The sequence below is a fragment of the Vulpes vulpes genome, chromosome 2, assembly GCF_048418805.1.
Source record: "Vulpes vulpes isolate BD-2025 chromosome 2, VulVul3, whole genome shotgun sequence".
Lineage (NCBI taxonomy): Eukaryota > Metazoa > Chordata > Mammalia > Carnivora > Canidae > Vulpes > Vulpes vulpes.
The window spans coordinates 148,008,362-148,031,241 of NC_132781.1; the positions used below are offsets into that span (position 1 = coordinate 148,008,362).

Below are 22,880 nucleotides of genomic sequence, written 5' to 3' on the forward strand. Positions count from 1 at the left end.
GTGGCAGCGGACCAGTGTTAGCGGCGAGCGGGCCGTGCGTGGCGTGCGCCGCGCGCTAGGCTGGAAGCGCTGGACCTGCGAGGTGTGTGTGTGCGCTGGCGGGTTGAGCGGCGAGAGGCTTGGCGGCCATGGCTCCCAACGTCCCCGCGGCCGAACCGGCCCCAGAGAGTCCTAAAGGCATCCGGGCTGTGCTGCTGGGGCCTCCCGGGGCGGGCAAGGGTACCCAGGTGAGCTGCGGGGCCGGGCTCGGCGGCGGAGCCTGTGGAATCCCAAGGTCAGGACGGCCGGAGGTCCGGATCGCCCTGGAGCGGGACCGTGGGCTTAGGCCTGGGGAGGGTGTGGGGGTCCTGGCCGGCGTCTGGGATTCTGGTAAGGCGTTTGCGAGAGGGTGCGATTGGAGGTCGGGGGAAGCCTGAGGTAGCATTAGAGTTCTGGAGGGATCTAGGTTTGAGGTGTCGTGTTGGGGGGAATGGGAGGACTGATTTAGATCCCTTCAGGGGTTAAAAGCTGAGAGGGTTTGAGCGGTGGGGTGAGCCTTCGGTTGAGGCATCTAGATTACAGCCTGAGTGGAGCCAGGGACCCCAGATTCCCTGCAGTGTGGAAGTGGATTGTTCAGGGCTATGTGCCAGGCACTCAGGGTAGGGCAACCTTGCTTCTTAGGATTAATGACTGAGGGTGGAGGAGCATCTCCAGCACGTGGGGCGGGGGGAGCTGGCATGTGCTCATGAGAGGAGTACTAAGAGACATGAGGCATGACCTGCCTGAGCCAGTTAAGTTGGGGGAATGGGAGAGGGTACCTCAACATACAGGTGAGGAAACAGGCCCAGAGAGGTCAGTTGCTTTTTGAAGACAGCGAAATTGACTTCATCCAGTCTGGAACCTCAGGAGCCATGGGGCTCCAGGAGTTTGGAGTCTAAAGTTACCTTCTACCTTAGCAGACCGTGGGGTCTCACTTGGTTCTGTGCTGTAATGGACCCATAGATCAGAGTTGGGATCTATGATCTCATTTTGAAAATGGAGGCCCATAGGTTTGGGTTATCAGTGTACCCTTCCTGCATTAGGTTTGGCATTGCCTCCCGGGTCACAGGTTCTTGTTGGTTGTTAGGTTCTAAAGAGGGAATTCGGGGACACCTGGGTGGCTCAGTCTGTTGAGCATCTGCCTTGGGCTTAGGTCATGATTCTGGGGTCCTGGGATCGAATCTTGCATTGGGCTCCCTGCTCAGTGGGGAGTTTGCTTCCCCCTCTCCTTCTGCCAGCCACTCTCTGCTTGTGCTTTCTCTCGGTGTGTGTGTGCCAAGTAAATAAATAAAATCTTTAAATAAGTAAATAAAGAGGGAGTTCTTGCAAGTCTGAGTGCCTAAGTGAATGGTGTTCTAGGGACAGCTTTGTGCCCGCCCACTTTTCTAACTCTGGAAAAGATCTTGTCTTACTCATTCTTGGGACCCCTCTGGCACCCAGCACATCACTTGGCACTTGATGGGGTTGGAAATGGATGAAGGACACAGAATAATGTGGATGATGACAAGGGAAGTCTGGGAGATTCAGCTCATTCCTGTGATAATTGCTTTTTGGCTCTGGGCACTAGGTCAAGAACGACCACTTTCCCTTTTCTCTCTATAGCTGGAGCTGATTCATCCTTGGAACTCACCTAATACACTTGACCTCAGTAACTTTGAAGTCTCTTGTTGCTACCACTCTCTGTTATTAGGGAAACTGCAGCCTAGGAATGTTTAATCCCAGACTCTGCGGACTTTTGCTGTGAGTGACTGAGTATAAACAGAGTAGCTCAGATGCGTCAATTATTTTTTCTTAGTTCATAAGGAAGTTAATAATTCCCTTAGTTGTATAATGAACAATCTGTCCCAGTGCTGAGACGGGGCTTTATGGTCTAGCGAGCTGTGTAACTTCTAAGCCTTAATGTCTTCGCTTGAAAAATGGTGATAATACCTACCTTACTTATTCAACATTTCATGAGTACCGAACACTGGAGATAGAGAAGTGAACAAAACTGATAAGGTCCTTACTCGTGTAGGCCAAAAGCTGACAAGGATATTGGAAGATTGTGTCATATATATGTGTAAAGTAACCCTATGTACCTAGATGACAACCTGGCACATCGTAGGTGTTCAGTAATTATTGACTTCTTTTCACCTTACACATTTCTCCTCCCCCCAACTCGGATGTATTTCAGTGTAAAGGGTGATGTATTCAGGAAGTTTTGAAGGAAATTATACTTATGAGCTGATTTATAAGGGTGCATGTATGGTGGGTGTTGGTCAGAAAACACTTTGTGGAAGTGGAGGAGAAGTAATTGGGAGTTGAGGAAACACAAGTCTTTTTTTTTTTTTTTTTGGAAACACAAGTCTTTTAACTTATATATACCTTTTCATTAAGTGGGACAGTAGGAATACTGGTGGTTGTAGTTTTGTGGAGTTGAAAAAAACAGCAGTGTTCATTAATCAAAGGTTGGAAAGCAACAGCTTCCAGCAGCAATTAATCTGCAAACATCCTAACTTTTTTTTTTTTTTTAAGATTTTATTTATTTATTCATGAGAAAGAGAGAGAGGCAGAGACACAGGCAGAGGGAGAAGCAGGCTCCATGCAGGGAGCCTGACATGGGACTCAATCCTGGGACTCCAGGATCACCCCCGGGGCCGAAGGCAGGTGCTAAACTGCTGAGCCACCCAAGCATCCCTTTTTTAAAAAAATATTTTGTTTACTTTTTAGTTAACTAGGTTCCACTCCCAACATGGGGCTTGAACTCAAAGATCTAGAGTCGCAGCTCCACTGACTGAACCAGCCAGGCACCACTACCTATTATTTTTTTAAAGATTTTATTTATTTTGAGAGAGGGAGCAAGTGAGACAGCACAAAGGGGGGCGGCGCAGAGGGAGAAGCAGAAGCAGACTCCCAGCTGAGCAGGGAGCCTAACTTGGGCTGGATACCAGGATCCTAGGATCACAACCTAAGCCAAAGGCAGACGCTTAATCAACTGAACCACCCAGGCACCCCCTGACTTTTTTATGAAGAGTTTGTGGGTTTTTTTTTTTTTTTTTTTTTTTTAGAGAGAGAGAGAGAGCACTTGAGAGTGGGGGCAGTGGGGGGGAGGGAAGCAGAGGGAGAGAGAATCTTTTTTTTTTTTTTTTAAGATTTTATTTATTTATTCATAGAGACAGAGAGAGGCAGAGGGAGAAGCAGGCTCCATGCAGGGAGCCTGATGTGGGACTCGATCCTGGGTCTCCAGGATCACACCCCAGGCTGCAGGCGGCGCCAAACCGCTGCGCCACCAGGGCTGCCCAGAGAGAATCTTACATGGGCTCCGTGCCCAGTACAGAGCCCAACATGAGGCTCAGTCTCACCACTCTGAGATCACGACCTGAGCCGAAATCAAGAATTGGTTTAACTGACTGAACCACCCAGATGCCACAAGTTTGAATACAAAAGAAAACTGATCCCTGTGTACCCATTATCTAGCCCTCACAACCATTAGCTGGTGGCCATTCCTTCCCCATCCACTCTCCCTTCACAGGTTATTTTGAAGCAGCCCCCAGATATCATGACCAAGGTGTGTTTCCTATTTTCTCTGCCAGCCCTGTTCAGTTTTTTCCATGTGTCCAGCTTATACCAGTTCTTCACCTTAGCTGTGTCAATGCAGTGACAAACACTTCTATGAGTCCCATACTCTAATTCCCCTTTTTACAGTTAAAGAAATTGAAGTTCAAAGGGCCTGTTCTCTAGTTTACATAGCAAGTAATTGGCAGATCCTGCATCTGAATGGCTCCAAAGCCCCCTCCTCTTTCTGTTGCTATCTCCTACTCTGGGTTAGATTTTTCTGGGCAGCCTTAGCTGCCCGGTGGCTCAGTGGTTTAGCGCCCACCTTCAGCCCAGGGCGTGACGTCGGGCTCCCTGCATGGAGCCTGCTTCTCCTTCTGCCTGTGCTTCTGCCTTTCTCTGTGTGTGTGTCTCTCATGAATAAATAAAATCTTTAAAAAAATAATAAATAAATAGATTTTTCCCCTACCCAATGCATGTTGTGTTTTATAGTTTTGGTGTTAGACATGCAGAGAGCAGCTGTTGCCCTCAAGAGGGTATAATATAACAATCACCCTTTGCTTAGTTATGCAACAGGCCCCTAGTCAAAAATTTTACATGGCATCTGATTTAACCCTACAACCCTAAGAGGTAGATCCTATTATCCATGCCTTTTTACTGATAAACTGAGGCCCAGAAGCTGTATCTTGCCCCCGGATATATGTAAGGAAATAACAAAGGCGGAATTTGAACTCATGACTGATTCCTGAGCAGAGTCACCATCTTACACCAGTGATACTAGTCTAGGTGTAGAGGCAGAAATGAATATGCATGCACATAGTACATACCAGTGCAAAGTACCATGTGGGAAGTGTCAGGTGAGTGACTCTGACAAATGCTAGGGGTTAGAATAAGAACTATAATTTGTCAAGAGTATTCCGTTCTTCACGCCCAGCCAGTAATGTTGGCAATATTATCCCCAATTTATAGGTGAGAAAATTGTCTCAAAAAAATCACTGGCCTAAGGTTTTATGGTAAGAGGCAGAGCTGACATTTAAACACGGGTTCCGGGGATCCCTGGGTGGCGCAGCGGTTTGGCGCCTGCCTTTGGCCCAGGGCGCGATCCTGGAGACCCGGGATCGAATCCCACGTCGGGCTCCCGGTGCATGGAGCCTCCTTCTCCCTCCGCCTGTGTCTCTGCCTCTCTCTCTCTCTCTGTGACTATCATAAATAAATAAATTAAAAAAAAAAATTTAAACACGGGTTCCTGTGCTTTTGAAAAGACTTTTTTTTTTTAAAGATTTTATTTATTCATGAGAGACGCACAGAGAGAGGCAGAGACGTTAGGCAGAGGAAGAAGCAGGCTCCCTGTGGGGAGCCTGATGTGGGACTCAATCCCAGGACCCGTGGATCATGACCTGAGCCAAAGGGTAGATGCTCAACCACTCAGCTACCCAGGCATCCCTAAAAAGCTTTTTACTGAGGTATAATATACATGGAAAAAGGTACAAATATCATAAGTGAGCAGCTTGATGAATTTTCACAATGTGAATTTTCACAATTGCATTTGTGTAGCTTCTATCCATATCAAGAATCAGAATATTGTCAGCTTGGTGAAGTCCTCCTTGTGTTCTCTTCCAGACACACACACACACACACACACACACACACACACACTTCCCCAAAGACAGCCACTAAGGCTCTACGGGTTGTTTTTTTAAAAGGCCATATAATGTCATGGATAAGAACTAGGGCTTGCCAGCTCTGCTGTTACTACTAGCTATGTGATCTTGGGCAATTTAATTTAGCCTCTGAATTTCATTTATAAAATATAGATAAAAATAGTTCCTACTCATGGGTTTGTTTTATATTATGCATACTAAATACAGTAAAACAGTGCATGGTAAAATTGCTTGGCATGTTGCAGACACTCCAAGTCAAATGAATCCTTATCAGAGAAAGAAGGGATATTTGGGGAGAGATATGCTTAGAATTTGCTTACTGTGAAAGGTTGAGTTTAGACCATCGGAGGGAAGGGAGAGGAGCCAAGGTCCTCAGAGATGCTTATGTATTTGGGAATCATACATAGAGCCACTGTTTGCAGTGGTGCGAAGCATCCAGATAGTGGACCTATAGAAGTAAATTGAAAGAGCTTGGGAAGTGTAAGAAGTTTATTGTGGAAGACACTGAATGCTAGACTTAGGTATTTGGACTTCTCCCCTATTACACAGAGGACACATGGAAGGCTTCTGAATGTGGGGGGTGGGGAGTGTGCACACGCTTTGGGGGTGGGGTAGGGGGTGCACCCAACAGTATTTTAGGAGATGATTCCTGCTACATATATAGGAACATGGGACATGAGAGTGGGAAAGAGTGGAGGCAGAGAGATAAAGACAAAGTGAGAAAACACTTGAGATTAAATCAAACTTCAACAACTAATAGTTTCCCTTTATTTCTCTAGATGCCAGGCACTATGCTGAATGCTTTTGTATACATAGTTTTATTAAATCCCCAAAATAAAACTCTGAAAATAGACATTATTTTCTGTTCTCTAGTGATGAAGACACTGAGGACTTAAGAAGGCTGCATAACTTGTTCAGGGAGATACAGTGAGTAAATTGTAGGTCCCAGTTTCCAACCCAGATCTGTACCACCAAAAAGCCAATATTGCAGTGCTACCCCAAGACTTCACAAACTGTACATCAGAATCCAAGGGTGCTGCCTAACAAGCACTCAGTCATAAACTTTAAGGGCAGGCCTGGCTTTGTATTTTTAGTGTGCCCCAGAGGAGGGTGATAATATACTGAAGACTGAGAACCTTAAACCCCCCATGCTGCCTCTCTAGTGGTTTTAGCCATTCTTACCCATGCCTCGCAAAAGCCTGCCCCTATCCCTTAGGGTTCTCACAGGAGTGATGAGCCTATTTCCTGGTCCATGGCCAGTGAGACCCAAGTGACTCAGGGCCTCAGCATCAAGAGTACGGTCCAGGGGCCAACAGCACAGCCAGGCCTGCAAGCTTGTTAAAAATGCAGTTGCTCAGGCCCTAACCTGTGGGATCAGAATCTGCATTTTACAGCACCCCCAGGTGACTTGGAGTAGAAGCAATGGTCTAAAGATAAACTTGAAATGTGAGGGGAGTATAATAAAGTTATTTCATCAGGCTGCTTCTGTAGTTTGTAATGCAAAAGAGAAAGACCATGGAAGGAGGTCTTAATTAATTTCCTACTGTGTGTCTTAATGTTTTGGGTACTTACTTTATTTTATCCTTACAATAGCCCGATGAAGTAGACATCCCCTTTTGGTGAGGAAACAGAGGCTGAGAAGTGAAGTAACTGGCCCAAGGTCACAAAGCTGTTAAGCCTTAGCCAGGATCCCTGTGTAAATCTGTGGGACTCCAAAGTCCATGCTCTTTACAACCCACCACATTGACTTCCATGCAGCCAGTAGAGAATGAAGGAGTTATTCTGCTTTGCCATGCCTTCCCTATTGAAATGTTCTTTTTTTTTTTTTTTTTTTTTTTTTATTTATTGAGAAGAGAAAGAATACAGAGGGAGAGGGAGAGGCTAGAAGCAGACTCCTCATTGAGCAGGGAGCCTCAGTCCCAGGACCCTGGGATCATGACCTCAGCCGAAGGCAGACATTTAACTGGCTGAGCCACCCAGGCACCCCCCCTAGTGGAGTGTTCTTACACCCAGCTGTGGAATCCAATCATCGGGAGCAGCATAAAAGAATCCTGCAATTCGGGGGTGATAAAAAATAGAAAGTTAGGTTCTGTGGTAACAGCTCTGTGGTGTTTTGGTCAGTCTTCCACCATGAATAATCCTAATCTCCAAAATTTTCACCCAAGTTAGCTTCAACAACCAAGGAGAAAGACTGACAGAAAAGCTCAGTTCTTTGGGTACGTGGCCACCATGCCAGCCTGGAAGACCAGAAGGTTTTCCACTGCCAGAGAGTCCAACCTTCATTGGTTTTCCAAAGTGCAGTTTTTAATGCCTCCTTCATCTGAATTCCATTTTGCTGTTGAGTCAGGTCTTTGCTTGAACTGAATCAGTCCATGAACACAAACTAGAATTTGCTACACTGAGTTAAATCTATTTTGCTTTTCTGTGTGCAACTAAGAAAACTCCCAGTGCACTGGTTTGAATAAAAATCCAACCAACCCTACTTATTTTATAAAACAATTGAACCAGGATGCTAAGCTTCTTAAACTGATTCTGTTCCTTGTGAACTCTTCCAGGGCTTTTGCCACTGCAAAACCACTGTTGGGCTGTCCAGAGTTTCTTCCTCTTCTAGTCTTTATTCTGCTATTTTGTCCACCAAACTGGGAACCTGTAGAGGACAGGGTCCGTGTCTCTTCCTGGCTCCCAGCACAGTTCTTGGAAGAGGCATCAGTTTTTTCTTTCTCTATGAAAGAACATGGAATTAGGGCAGGGGTTATAGTACAGCTGATGTTCATAGAATATTTACTATGCGCCTGTCCCTGTGTATATATGTCAACTCCATTTGATCCTATCAACCCAGTGATGGAGGTACTGTTACTGTTTCCATTTGACTTAGAGGAAATTTGAAACATGGTAAGGTTATACAGTTTTTCTCAAGTCACATATCTAGTCATCGGTGTCTGGAACCCAGGAATTTTGACTCTGAAGCCCATGTGTTAACCAAAAGGCTATATTGCCTCCTGAAACTAAGTAAGTATATACTGTTAGCCAAATGCTCTTTTTATGTATCCTGTCTGATCCTCAGAGCTACTTTCTAAGATGGAGCCTTTTTGCCTTCATTTTAAACAGGCAAGGAGGGATCCCTGGGTGGCGCAGTGGTTTAGTGCCTGCCTTTGGCCCAGGGCGCGATCCTGGAGACCCGGGATCAAATCCCACGTTGGGATCCCGGTGCATGGAGCCTGCTTCTCCCTCTGCCTGTGTCTCTGCCTCTCTCTCTCTCTCTGTCTCTCTCTGTGTGTGACTATCATAAATAAATAAAAATTAAAAAAAAAAAGAAACCTCTTTAAAAAATAAAAATAAAAAAATAAACAGGCAAGGAAACTGAGCCTCTGAGAGGATAGGGGGAAGAACCAGGTGTGCCTGGGGGAAACCAGAATTCTTCACCGGGCCCCAGCTGTCTCCCATGCCAGTGGCCACAGGACTTGACAGACACATTCATTCTTTGGGAAATACTCATTCAACACATTATATGTCAGGCATCATGCTGAGTGCTTTATATACATGAACTCATTTAAACTTCACATCAGCCAGGGCTCCTGGCTGGCTCAGTACAGTATACGACCCTTGATCTCAGGGTCATAAGTTTGAGCCCTAGGCTGGGTGTAGAGATTACTTAAAAATAAAAATTTTAAATGAATAAAAATAAACTGCAGCAACGATGTGAAGTACCAATACTGGTATTTTGACTCTTCCCGTTTATAAACTGAGGCTTTTGTGTCACTAGTGTGTGTCAAGTGAAAGTAGCGGTAATAGCGAATATTTATGACCACTTCCTGTGTGCTAGGTGCGGTTTTCAGTGCTTTATATGTATTTTGTCATAATAATGCTTACTGTAACCCACTAATCATTCTACATTAGAACATAAGGTACTTTAGAGGCATCTGGATGGCTCAGTCAGTTGAGTCTGCCTTTGCTCAGGTCATGATCTTGGGGTCCTATGATTGAGCCCTGCATAGGGCTGGCTCGTTTCTCCCTCTGCCTGCTGCTCTGTCCACCTGTGTATGTGTTCTCTCTCTCAAATAAATAAATAAAATCTTAAAAAAAAAGAGGGATGCCTGGGTGACTCAGTGGTTGAGCATCTGCCTTTGGCTCAGGGCATGATCTCAGGATCCAGGGATCAAGTCCTGCATTGGAGTCCCTGCAGGGAACCTGCTTCTCCCTCTGCCTATGTCTCTGCCTCTCTATGTCTCTCATGAATAAATAAATAAAATATTTTTAAAAATAATATAAGTTACTTTAATCCCTATTACAGGTAAGGAAATTGGCACTTGCTGAAGTTCACACAGCCAGTGAGTGCCAGGGCCAGGTTCACACCCAGGCCATCTGATGGCCGAGCATTCAGTGTTAACTGTCTTGATTTTCCTCTTCCCCTCCACAGGCACCCAAATTGGCTGAAAACTTCTGTGTCTGCCATTTGGCTACGGGGGACATGCTGAGGGCCATGGTGGCTTCTGGCTCAGAACTGGGGAAAAAGCTGAAGGCCACTATGGATGCTGGGAAATTGGTAGGTTTGGTGGTACCAGTGAATGTGGGTATTCCCGAGTCTCTATCGGCACTGCCTTATTTGGTAGCCCCTGGCCACATGGAACCATAGAAATTACTTCCGATTTAATTTACTTGAGAATTCAGTCACTCAGTCTCACTTGCCACATTTCAAGAATTTGTTAGCCAGCACAGGTTTAGAATCTTTCCATTATTGTAGAAAATTCTGTCAGACAGCCCTGTGCTGAGGGATGTTCTAACAAACTTACACATTACATGAACCTTTAGAGTAGTAGGTTATGTGGTTCGTTCTGAATGTGTGGCATTTATTTTATTTACAGTATTCCTTTTTTTAAAAAAATATATTTTATTTCAAGTAGGCTCCACTTCCAATGTGGGGCTAGAACTCACGACTCTAAGTTTAATAGTCACATGCCGGTAGGTGCCTCTATTCACAATATACTTGAGGTCCGTTTGTGCTGATGCATTTTGTAACATGCCCAATTTTTAGAGCCAAAAATGAAACTGCCATCCCTGGGCCAGAACTCAAGGATTATCCAAGAGAGAATGCAGGAAACCACAGAGTGTTTTAACTCTATTTTTGTGGCTCTGTGTTCTGTATCTCTAACAGTGGAGTTACTGGCAATTGACAAAAGTAATTTCTCCTATTTGGGGGAAATAATAGCATTTTCTTACATTATTAGTCCAATTGATCTAATTGGATGATTATGTTCTATTAACTACTAAATCTTCTTTGGTTAGTGCCAGAGCTTAGTTGTAACTGAGTTATTCTGGGACTTGGCCTCTGAGAATCACCTTCAGGCGTTTTAGTAAGCTGAAACACCAAGAAATAATTTTAATTAAACTACAGAAACAATGGTTATAATATAGAATATTGATGAGCAAAAAGACACACCATAAGTACTTAAAAAGTTACAAACCACTTGCTTCCTTAACATTTTCCTTATTTTATGTTCATACATGAAGATGATCAGATTTATTATTTGGGGGGAAGGGGAGGATAAAAAGGTATATTTATCATCTGGGAATCTCTTTCAGAAGTCATTTTGTGCTTGATCTTCTGATCTTTCATCTTCTGATGAAAGATCTTCTGATCTTCTCTTTTAGAGTATTGGTTGGGGAAGGCACTGGGCTCTGCCTTTATCTCCAGGTTACCTCCTGGCAGGCTTTGAGATTCCGTAGCTACATCAGTAGTACCCCTGCCCACCCACCTACCCCTTTACCTCTAGTTTTCCCTTCATGTTTGTGAGACCTCGAGCTAAACCAGAAAACTAGATATTTTGGACTTTGGGTCTTGGCAGAAGATCTTGTGCTGAGAAAAAAATTGGGATATGGCCATGAGATTGCTTATCTACAGCCTTTACTTCGTCACAGAGCTTGTACTTTGTTCCCAAGTTCACAGCCAGTCCTAGGAGATAAGACGTTAGCAGCCTTCACTGTTGTACTGGTAGGGAACTGCTGTTTCTATGAAAGCTCAGGAGAAAAACCAGTTTTGGAAAGCTGGGTTGGGTCCTCATTGGGGCTTTGAGAGAGGTTAAGAGGTATGTTGGGCTGGTGCCTCATTTCCTTGGTTCTGACCCAGTCTTGCCAATTCGATGACCTTGTCTCTTACCTCACGTCCGGGGTGGCCTGGGCCACTTTATTGTTGGCCTAATGCAAATTGTGAAACAGGGAAAGTTGGTGCCTTTCTGCATTTTGGTCAACCCCTATTCTCCTGTGGAGCCCTTCTCAGTGATCTCTCAGAGAGAAGCCATCACCTTCCTAACGTCTTGACAGCTGCTTGCTGATGAGCTGTTATCTGATGAAAAGGATTCTAACTAATGGCTGGAGAGGACCTCAGTACCTAAGACATGGAAGCCTCCTGTCCAAGTAACAGGCAGTGGATCCTTTTCCCTCAGCCACATTGTTGGGACACAAGAGAATCTCAAGGGAAGAGAACACATATATGGCAACCACAAAAATCATGAAACTGAATTTTCTTTGGAAGGTGGAGCCATTCCACATTTGCTCTGATATTTGCTTCTTTGGGGTCAGGAAAACATGCTGTTAATCAGGTTATATAGACACAAATTTGTGGCCCTGGAGTTGGGCTGTCAACTAATTAACAGATTTAATTCCAAGGCTGTCTTGTTCTTCACTTCCAGGTGAGTGATGAAATGGTAGTGGAGCTCATTGAGAAGAATTTGGAAACCCCTCAATGCAAGAATGGTTTTCTTCTAGATGGCTTCCCTCGGACTGTGAGGCAGGCAGAAATGGTGGGTGCCTCCATTTGTTTCACCGATGCATGGAAATGAACTCTTGGCCCTTTATATCTAAATTCCTTTCAGGGAAATGGCTCTGATCAAGCTCTGGTAGCTTAGGTGAGCCACATACTCTCTTACAGCTTGATGACCTCATGGAGAAGAGGAAAGAGAAGCTTGACTCTGTGATTGAATTCAGCATCCCAGACTCTCTACTGATCCGAAGAATCACAGGAAGGTATTTGTCCTCTGTCCCTTCTGGTCCTGCGACCTCAGAGCTTTATCAGACCAGCAGAGCTGCCCTTGCCCAATCCCAGGCGAGCAGCTGAGTACCATATGAACATGGGTTGATCTGGTTTGGTAACATCCACTGAAGTGGTGACATGGGATGGGGATGTGTGGAAAGAAGAGCAAGAGATTTGAAGTCAGTCAGCATCTCTGCCCTGTCACCTTTTAACTCTGACCCTAGGCAAGTTTCTTAGCCTCTCCAAGGTCAGTTCCTCCTCTGTAGAGTGGGGTTAATAAGACCTGCTTCAAGGAACTGTGCTACATTTTGGATACCATGCAGTTCCTAGTTCAGAGCCTCACTTACAGTAGGGGCTTCAGAAAGATTACATTTCTTATGTGGTTATCTCTATTTCAGTGCCCTGAAATCTGGTTTCACTTGGAGTTGCCATAACTTGCTGTCCCTTTTGTATTAGTTGTGAAAATAATATGACCACCTACACAAAGTTTAGAAAATGGAGGAAAATTTTGCTCATGGTACAGCCACCTCTGCAAAACCCACTATTGCTTTGTTGCATGTTTCATTTTCGAGTACTTGTTTCAGGGCCCCTGGGTGGCTAAGTTGATTAAGTGTCCAACTCTTGATTTTGGCTCAGGTTGTGATCAGGGTTGTGAGATCAAGCCCTGTGTTGGGCCCCGTGCTCAGCTCGGAGTCTGCTTCAGAGTCTTTCTCCCTCTTCCTCTTCCTCTGCCCTTCCCCCGCACCTAAGGACATGCTCGTGTGTGCTCCTTCACTCTCACTCTTACTCTCTTTCAAGTAAATAAAGCTTTAAAAAAAAATAAAGTAAGTGTTTCTTCAAGCACCTGGCTGGCTCAGCGAAACATGCAATTCTTGATCTCAGGATTGTAGGTTGGAGCCCCACGCTGCGTGTAGAGTTTATTTTAAGTAAATAAATAAATAAAATCTTAAAAGTACTTGTTTCTCTGTGGTAGTCACCACTGAACACAGAAATGCTTTTGTTTCTGATTGAGTTTGCTCTGAAAGGTCCACTGCTTTAGGCTACCTCTACCCTATTTCACTGTCCACTCTGCCATCTGCTTTGTGCCTTCCAGAAATATGTGGGAAGCTCTCAGCCTCTTATAGACCTCGCATTCTCATCTTTATTGTGGGCTATGGCTTTTATATCCCTTAGTCATTTTAATGGAGTCTCGGGAAGGTGGTCAGCCTACCAGCTTGAACCAGACATCCATGACTATTATTTTTAATTGCTGCACTGTATTTCACAGTAGACGAACCATCATTTACTTACTCGTCCCCTTATTGTGGTACAGTTGTGTTTTTTTCTAGTTGTCTGCTGTTAAATTGATGCTGTGATCATAATAGTACCTGTAGACTTTTGGATTTAATTAGAGGGAAAATGTTTTCTTGTTGTAATTTAATTACATTGATTTCTTCTTGAGGTTGCACATTTTTTCCATGGGTCTGCAGTCTGTCTCTTTAAGGGGGAAGGTAGACATGTAAACAGACAGCAATGAGTGTTACAGGTATTTTCCTGAGAGGCTATATTGGATACTGTGGGATCCACCTTATATTAATTTTTTGTCCAAATGTCCAGGTTTCATGTTTCCAGGTATTTCATAGGCACCTTCTTCTTTTTTTTTTTTTTTAATTTTTTTTTTTTTTTTTTTTTTATTTATGATAGAGAGAGAGAGAGAGAGGCAGAGACACAGGCAGAGGGAGAAGCAGGCTCCATGCACCGGGAGCCCGACGTGGGATTCAATCCCGGGTCTCCAGGATCGCGCCCTGGGCCAAAGGCAGGCGCCAAGCCACTGCGCCACCCAGGGATCCCTCATAGGCACCTTCAATGCAGGAACTTTTGGGTTTTATTTTTGTGTCCCCACTGACAGAGTAGACAAAGTTGAGGCAGGCCAAGAAGTGGTAAGATTGGCGGGAAGGCACAGGGCTGAGGTCCCTGATGTACAAAGCAGATGTTAACTGTACTAGTTGACCCTGGGGGCCTTTGCTTCAATCAGCCCATGTTCCTCAGTGCCCAGCACAGCACTAGACTCAGGCAGGGGACCAGGAGAGGGTACAGAAGAGCGATATGCCCATCTCTGACCTCAGAAAGTCTATAGGCCATACAAGAAACCTGGACTGGTTAGCGCAGTTGGTAGTCCTAAGGAGCGAGCCTAGGGGCAAGAAAGGAAGGCTGCCTAGGAGAGGTATAATGTCAAACATGGCCTTCCTGGATGGAGAGGATTTCAGGGAGGCTCTCCAGCAAGGAGTTAGAGTTGGCAATGAGTATAGGCTGGGAGAAGGCCTCTAGCTGGGGCTAGTAGCAGAATGTCCAGAGTCAGAGGAGTGTTCTGGGGGACTGGGTGGTAGACGGTCAGATGGGAGCTTGGCTGGGGGAGGTTTGCCAAGGTAAAGAGGGTAGACGTGTCAGGAGTTCTGGGTTGTTCGTAAGCCATGAAGTGTTAATGGCAGAAACAACATTCTAAGAACATTAGTTTGGCCCTGGCATACAGGCTAAATTAGGGGAAAGGAGAAACAGACAAGAACCCACCTAGGAGCCTGATTGTGATCCCCATGTGGAGCTGTGGAGGCTTTTAACTGGGATTGGCTGGTGGGGAACAGAGAGATTCTGAAGAGCAAACCACAGGATTGTTGTAGAGGATGCAGAAGACTCAGTCTCTGGGTGTGGGAGTGAGTGGTGTAGTGTGACCCTCTTCCCTTGCAGAGGAGAAAACAGGGCACATCAAACTGGTGAAGCTGTTTTTTTCAGGTTCACTCTATGGATCAGTGATAGTACTGCACCAAGAGCCCACTTTTCGTCTCCTAGTCCACTAGACTAATGGTTGGAAAAAAAAGAGGCAGGAACTAGTTGGTTTAATATGGATCATACTTAAATCTGACATGATAAAACCCCACTGTAAATATCTTTTTGATTAGCTCTGATCTCATTTCTGACGATATTATGAGTCATTACTTTATGTCTTGAATATGTATGGTTGGCGGTTGTTGGTTTTAACTTTTTCAGTGTTGGCTCTCTGATATCCTAATTATCCTACCAGTTGACTGTCCTAATGTCTCAAGCCATCCCCACTTTGTGGATGAGAAAACAGGCATCTGAGTGTCATACTCAAAACAATGGCAGTGGCTCTAGAATCCCAGGCTTGATGCCTCTACATCACTACTTCCACCGCTAGGTCAGGCTTAGTGTCTCTTACAGCTATTTTGGTTGGTACTGAGACCAATCCCACTTTGAAAACTTGGATCTTGGACTTTCTTTAATTTCCTTTCTAGGAAATGAGCTTTGCATTCCTCTTAAAACGAAGTCTGTGAGTGGGGAAGAAGCAGTACATTGTATGTGACTGGAGGGCTGAGGGAATCAGCAAGAGATAGAGGGTTGTGGAAAGGAAAGAGTCTGTCTGCTGCAGCCTGGCTGCTATGTGCCTTGTGCTCTCCAGAAGGTGAAGAATCATGGTCCATGTCTCATGCTCGTAGCCCTTCACAAAGGGAAAGGTGTAGCTGAGCCTAACAGCCTCTCCCTGAGTCTCCTGGTGGGTGCCATTCCCCAGTGGAGGCACCAGAGGAACCTCTCCAGCAACTCAAATAAAAGAGATCCTAACCTGTCATGTAATAGGCACAGGCCACTCAGTATAGCTTATTTTACTCAGCCATCACCTTGCTCCCACCAATGCTATATAAAGGGACCACTTGGCCCCTCAAAAGTGTGCTGTTGAGAGAGAGAGAGAACAGAGGGAGAGAAAGAGAGAATCTCAAACAGACTCTGCACCGAGCACGGAGTCCAATAAGGGGCTCGATCTCACGATCATGAGATCATGACCTGAGCTGAAAGCAAGAGCCAGATGCTCAACTGACTGAGCGACCCAGGCACCCCTGCTCAGGCTTTGGTAGTCTGACCTGGACTTTCCCAACTGATGTGCTGAGATACTGATCCCCTAAGCCACCAGAGCAGCTAGGTAAGCCTGGGTTATTCCAGCAGGGCAAGTGCACAAGTACTGCATAAATATTTCCACACATACCAAGAGGTGAAAAATGTTGGGAAGCCCCAGTTTAACAGACCTTCACGAGGAAAGCAGACATTAGTTAAATAAAAAAGCCTGGGTTGGCACAGATTTGGAAACCAGACAGACTCTGGCTGCTGAGCAGTGTTTGGCCTGCTGTCTTCCCTTCTTAGGTTTCTGGGCTTCCATGGTGTAGCCACTCCTGGTCAGGAACTCAGGTTTGCAGCCCAAGGGGGTATAGCACTATGTGGTGCCTAGCTACATTTTCAGCACCAGCTAAATGCTTAATTCTTGGGCACTTCATGACTTGTTGAGTAAGTCATTTCTCCTGGTGCCAGTGTTCATATTGCTTTGCTCTCCGATGCTTGGGTGGCCTTTTATCTATGTGATCGCAGAGGAGTGCTGCCCTGTCTGGTAGCATTTGCATCTGCAGGACATATTTTTCTGTTGCACCTCTCTGGGTTTTGTAACCAATCTAGGATAGAAAATAGGGTTAGTTTCTCTGCCCTCTGTCCCCCATAACATATTGCACAAATCTCTATTAAAGGATGATCACATTTGTTTTAGTTGTTTTCCACGTTTGTCTCTCCCACTAGAGTAAGCACTGCTTGTGATCAGAGATCTTGACTTATTGCTGTGTAGCCCCCGGATCCAGCGTGAGGCCTGAATCAGACTAAGCACTTAGTAAACATTTGTTGAGCGAGTGGGTGAATAGAATGAATGGCTGTGTGAGGCCAGCACTGAGTTCTTGAATTAGGTACTTATGCGAGCTTTAGCAGCCAGACACTCATTATCACATTGGGTCAAAATAGAAAACGTACTCCCTCTGGTATAAGCCCTTTTGGAAGCCCAGTTATTTTCTCAAGCAAAAGACACCTATAGCTGGGTTCTGTGCTAGGTGGAAGTCCTCACGTCCAGCTCCCCTGTCACTGCTTGTCAACTTGGAGACCCCTGAGGTGCAGGGATACTTAAAGGCAACCTGACTCTTGTTTATTTGCTGTCTTTCAGGCTGATTCACCCTCTGAGTGGCCGTTCCTACCACGAGGAGTTCAACCCTCCAAAGGAACCCATGAAAGATGATGTATGTAAACCCAGGACTTGAGATTTCCTTTTCTTTCCTTCCCCTTTTTCCTTTCTTCCCTTTTGTTCTTTGTTCTTTCCATCTTCCCTTTATTCCTGCCAACATTATTAACTTAATCATGAGAAATATCACGTCCTAGTTAATCACCTGGGCTGTGGCTCAGCTGTCTAGAAAGCGCCTCTCTAGGTGGTTTCTTGTTTTTCTTTGAGGTAGGCACCGGCACCAGCTACTTCACAGTGCCCAGTTTGTACCTGTCTTTCATCCAGAGCAACCCCTCTGTGGCATAATGGTGACTTAAATGGTTGACTAATCTCAGGAGAAGGCTGCTTGGAAGCCCAGAAGCAGAGCCAAGCTGAGAGGACAGGGATGAAGAGAACTGTGTTGACTGGTCCTGCTTCAGAAGAATGTCCCCTCTCTAGTGACTCTGCCATGTCCCACAGATTCAGACACCTTGGGTTAGATTAATGTTGCCAAGTTCTTAGGACAGTCTTCAATTGCATGCAGATGTATAAGGGAGGGTCTTGTACATGTTCACTGTAACATTTGCCATAACTAGTCTATTTCGTCTGTTTTTTTTTTTTTTTTTAAGGTTTTTATTTATTCACGAGAGAGAGCAAGAGAAAGAGAGGCAGAGACACAGGCAGAGGGAAAAGCAGGCTCCATGCAGGGAGCCTGACATGGGACTCAATTCCAGGTCTCCAGAATCATGCCCTGGGCTGAAGGTGCTGAAGGTGGCGCCAAACCGCTGAGCCACCCGGGCTGCCCTACTTCATCTGTTTTAGAACATGCAGGCAGGGATCCCTGGGTGGCGCAGCGGTTTGGCGCCTGCCTTTGGCCCAGGGCGCGATCCTGGAGACCCGGGATCGAATCCCACGTCGGGCTCCCGGTGCATGGAGCCTGCTTCTCCCTCTGCCTATGTCTCTGCCTCTCTCTCTCTCTCTGTATGACTACATAAATAAATAATAAAAAAAAAATTAAAAAAAAAAAAAAAAAAAGAACATGCAGGCAATAGTAAGAATTTCCCGGGTTTGCCTGTGTCACTTAAGACAAGCTTGTCAAGTCATACAGGTTTCAAAGTCCTCGCGTTGGCTTAGTCACATTTCCCACGTTTGGGAATGCTGCCATTCAGACTTCTTTCTCACTTTACTTGCCACTTTCAGAACGCTGATGGCGTGAAAACACCAAATACTTTGGTGACTAAGGTTACAATGGCAAATCCATGTCTGATTTTGATGTATTCTCCTGATCTCCGGGGCCTCTGTCTTTCTTGCTTCTGATGCTAGAATTGTTCATCTTGGAAACCGAACAGCCTGAGCAGAAGCTGTGAGAGAAGGGTTTTGCCCATCTTCCTCCCACAGACCCCCTTCCTCACGCTTGCTCCCTCAGGCTCCCTGGCTTCCCTGGACTGGTTGGTCTGTTCTTGGGACCAGCTTCCCAGGAGTAGCAAAGTTCTTTATAGTTCTTTAGTGGAAGGGATCTAGATAGTCTGTCTTTCCTTCTGATGGACTTTGGGAGCAGACAGCATTGCAAATCTGCATCTGGCATCAGATAAGGAAACCTTGCTAACAGTCCCAGGCTTTAACTGCCCTCTTCCTATTCTCAGATCACTGGGGAGCCCTTGGTCCGACGGTCAGATGATAATGAGAAGGCCTTAAAAATCCGCCTGGAGGCCTACCACACTCAGACCACCCCGCTGGTGGACTACTACAGGAAACGAGGGATCCACTCTGTCATTGACGCCACCCAGACCCCCGATGTCGTGTTTGCCAGCATCCTAGCAGCCTTCTCCAAAGCCACATGTAAAGACTTGGTTATGTTTATCTAATGTTGGGTCCAAAACGGAATTTCTTTCTTCCTGTGCCTGTTGAGGGAGTGGGTGGGATTTGCAGAGCGGGGGGAGGGAAGCTTCCTCAGGCCAGCAAGAATATCATCTGATGTACTGATTAAAAAAGCACTTGCTTGATGTATCTTCAGTGTGTGTGCAACTCTCATCTCATCTGTGTGTGTGTGTGTGTGTGTGTGTGTGTGTGTGTGTTGATTTAAGTACATGTATGGTCTTCCTTCTTTCTAAGGTACAGGCAAGTATACCAGCTATACTGCTATACTTTTTTAGCCGTATTCTTGAATTTTATTTATTTATTTTTGCCAAGATAACCTAACTCCGGTATCTGCTGGGTACTGCAGTTCTAAAACCTCATGGTATTTATTCCATCACCAGCAGCTGAGTAGAAGTCCAGGATCATATAAAGTCAAGCAGGGCCAAAGTTCCTGACAGCAGGCTGTGGTAGGGAATTCCACTTGTTTTCTACCCTACAGTGAAAAGCCACATGAGTCAGTGTGTGGATGGGAATCATTAATCTTTTCCCTAAGTGGAAAGAAAAAGGCGTTTATGTTACAAATTTCAGAAATGACTGGGAGAGGGTATCACCATAGAAAGATCCAGGCTAGTTGTAGTATTTTTTGTGATCTGCATCACAGTGCTGTAAAGTAGGGATCTTTTGGGACCTGTGTTTGAAAACTAAATTGTTGCCAAAGAATTAAACCCAAGTAGACGGTCCTTTTGAATTCAGACTGTCTTCTGAACATCCAGGCTGGTCATCTGAGAGCAGCCAGTCCACTTCCCAAAGAGACCAGGGTAGGTTTATTTGTTTTCATTTTTAATGTTGGCCTCAGTTTCCAAGTATGAACAAAACTGTGATTTGGAGGTGATCTGTTTTTAGCCTCATTTTCATTAGAGTTGACTCAAACCCAGTTTCTCTGGGATATGAAACCCCAATCGGATGTGTCTCTTTTAAACTAGACTCTCTCCCCTCCAGATCCAGTCCTTTACCCCTTATGGTAAAGGTGGTAGCCACAGACTTCCCAAGAAAAGATGACCCAAAAATAAGATCACCTATGACAGTAACCAACTTTTATTCCTAACTTCAGCTTCCCAGCTATTAAGCATTTCCTGAGGTCCATGCTGTGCTGTTTGATTTGTGGCAAACAGATGAATTAATAAGACTGTTGGGAGAGGCCGCAAAACGGTGGCCTCACGGAAAAAACAGTGGCAGGCCCAGTAAATAATGCTGCCTGCCCCAGCATAATCTGCTGACTTGCTGCAATGGACTCTAAAGTCCCAGTCCCCGTCTGACCTGAGTCTCCTGCTGTCTGTGGAACTATCAGAGGGTTTGTCCCCTGTCTACCTGGAAGCTAGGCATGGGTATGTGGCCATCTTTCTTCCTTTTGGTCTGGTTCATGTGAGTGTCTGCTAGCTCTGCTCTGCCTTGTTTCCCTGCCTGTAAACTAACTCCACCCATTCTGAACGGAAACCCAGTCTGGTGTGGGGCATTTCTGGGAAGCACATGACTTCAAGGAAGAGGAGCGAAACCAAAACTATGAGCTGTGTCTGCAGAGGTCTGGAACTCTTCTCTGGGTGAAGGTGGCTTCACAGATCCTAGAGTCACCTCCCCTTTCACTAGGGACAGTTGGAGGCATTCAGCCTCAAAGTTACAGTCCTTGAATGTTTGCTACTTGTATGTGCATGATCCTTGCTCAAATATTTGTCACCCATCCATATACATTCACATGTGCCTATTCAGGCTGCTGGTAAAACTAGATCATGTGGGATGCATATGCCCTCTGGGGAGTGGTTAGGATTTAGATTTTTGCTTCGTTTGATTACAGAGCCTTAACCTCAGGCAGGCATGAGAGCTCTTTGTCCTGATGGAGCAATGTCCAGTGTCTGATGCATTTGGTTGCTGGGGCATGCATGCCAGCCTTCCCTGATATTTACTTGGTTTTTAAAAAACCCGTTTTGTTCTCTCTTGTTTCCTCTCTATTTCAGCCTAGTAACAGAAGGCCAGGCGAGACCGCACCACTGCTCATCACCCCGCGGCGTGATCCCTGCTCTTAGGTGCTGGGCAGAGAGGAGGGGTGGTCACGGTGAGGATGGAGAGGGAGGAGTGGTGAGGATCCAAAAGGAGTAACAAAGAACAGCAATGTGGTAGTGAGGCCATCTCTTTTATACATAATAGAGGAGTCTGAAAAAGTACAGAGGAAGGGGGAAATTAATTAAAAAAAAAAAACTGATTAGAGGCTGTAAATAGAAATAAGGAGGTGTAGTATTGTTTCTAAAGGATCCAAGTTTCATTTACTGTGGATTGGTGACAATATTTTTTAAAGCCAAATGCCCTAAGACCTCAGTTTTTATCTCAGAGCCTCATGGATTGCCAGCCTAAGAATGCAGGAAATCAAACTGTTGTCCTGACCTTCTTAAAGCTTGGAACAGGGAGAGTTCAACTCCTGGCCCTAGTTCCCTGCACCATGAGATCAAAAGATTGTCTCCACATTGGAAAGAAATTGGAGGGGGAGGGGTGTGTTCATGGAGGCAGTGGCTCAGCTAATCAAGTTTCCTCGAGTTGTGGGGAAAGTGGGGCTGGTTTCCCTCCTTAATGATGCACCATTATGTACTGGTCCACCTGTTCTCATGGGTCAGTTCTCAGCAGCCACTCAGCATCCCTGCGCTCTTGCCATCTTCCATCCACGATGTGGGAAGAGACCTTTGTTAATAAGAGCAAGTGTCCTAAGCAACATCATCCAAAGATTGTCCTTTCCATCCTCAAATCCTGTGAGTGGGATCACTCGTCAGCACTGTGATGTATTATTTTCAATGAGGTGCCTTTCTTAACCGACCAAATGCTGCCTTGTTTGGCCCCTAAATCAATAAAGTATGTTAAAAATTTGTATCCCCTGTTGTGGCATTTTTTTTAGGGGATCTGGGCTAGAAAAAAAAATGGCATTGAATTAATCTGGCTTGGAAGCCCCTCTTGTCACTAGAAGTTACAGAACAGGGTGGTCCCATGTGTGCTCATAAGATGAGCCGCACCCTCTTGAGCCCCCTCAGATGCAGGCAGGCTTTTCTTGCACCCGAGGACAAGGCAGCTCCGCTTAGTGGAGACAACGCTGTGCTTGGAGCGGAGGATGTGCAACAAATTCTGGCCAATCATTTACGCTGCTCCTGTTTCCTTGTCTGAAAAAAGAGGAGTGTGATGCCACCTTCTCAGACTTGTTGGCATTAAATGAAGTTTATAAAAAGAAGCTTTGTGCTTGGCTCCTGGCACAAAACAGACACTTGATAAATGTTAGTTGGATCCAAATATATATAAAAATATCTGCTTCATGCCGGGCTGGATAATTGTTGAGTGGACAGCTGTCCACAGCCTAGAAAGCCAGTGCTTCTCATCACTAGCCAGATTTTTGGCTGTCTCTTCAGCTGTCTCTATAACACTCCTGGTTGCTTCTTTGCAAATCCATTTCTTGTTCAGTGAAAGTGCCAAGCTGAAGCTCTCAGGCTTTTCAGAAAGGCTACCTCTGCCAGTGCAGTTTCTGAGAAATGACTGCTGTTCCAGAAACCAGAGGAAGCTGGGCTGGAAGCCCTGCCATCCTTTGGGCTTTCTTTTTCTGGAGAGATCCAGAGTGGTCATGGGCTTATTAAATCCCTCTTGAGCCAGCTTCTCCCTCTGCTTCCCCACAACCCCACCTCTACAGTCATTTCAGGTGCCGATA

General features: G+C 45.4%; 1 protein-coding gene across 2 annotated transcripts; it reads left to right on the forward strand.

Moving 5' to 3' along the window:
• The first annotated feature begins 13 nt into the window (after positions 1-13).
• On the forward strand, positions 14-22,060 carry AK2 (adenylate kinase 2). Of its 2 annotated transcripts, XM_026014468.2 has the most exons (7): positions 14-227; positions 9,631-9,756; positions 11,900-12,010; positions 12,139-12,233; positions 17,261-17,333; positions 18,937-19,132; positions 21,160-22,060. In XM_026014468.2, exons 1-7 carry the CDS (start codon positions 129-131, stop codon positions 21,162-21,164), a joined length of 705 nt encoding a protein of 234 aa, XP_025870253.1. In that variant the 5' UTR covers positions 14-128; the 3' UTR covers positions 21,165-22,060. The 2 variants fall into 2 exon arrangements, with proteins under 2 accessions (XP_025870253.1, XP_025870252.1); XM_026014467.2 differs by lacking the exon at positions 21,160-22,060 and having other exon boundaries at positions 20-227; positions 18,937-19,306.
• Positions 22,061-22,880: the final 820 nt, after the last annotated feature.

What these genes read in the sequence shown, in the direction of transcription:
- AK2 (XM_026014467.2), top strand. Translation starts at nt 129, where the DNA reads ATGGCTCCCAACGTCCCCGCGGCCGAACCGGCCCCAGAGAGTCCTAAA. An exon ending in CTATGGATGCTGGGAAATTG is followed by an intron (nt 9,757 to 11,899) that starts GTAGGTTTGGTG and finishes CTTCACTTCCAG; the next exon opens with GTGAGTGATGAAATGGTAGT. An exon ending in AGGAACCCATGAAAGATGAT is followed by an intron (nt 17,334 to 18,936) that starts GTATGTAAACCC and finishes TCCTATTCTCAG; the next exon opens with ATCACTGGGGAGCCCTTGGT.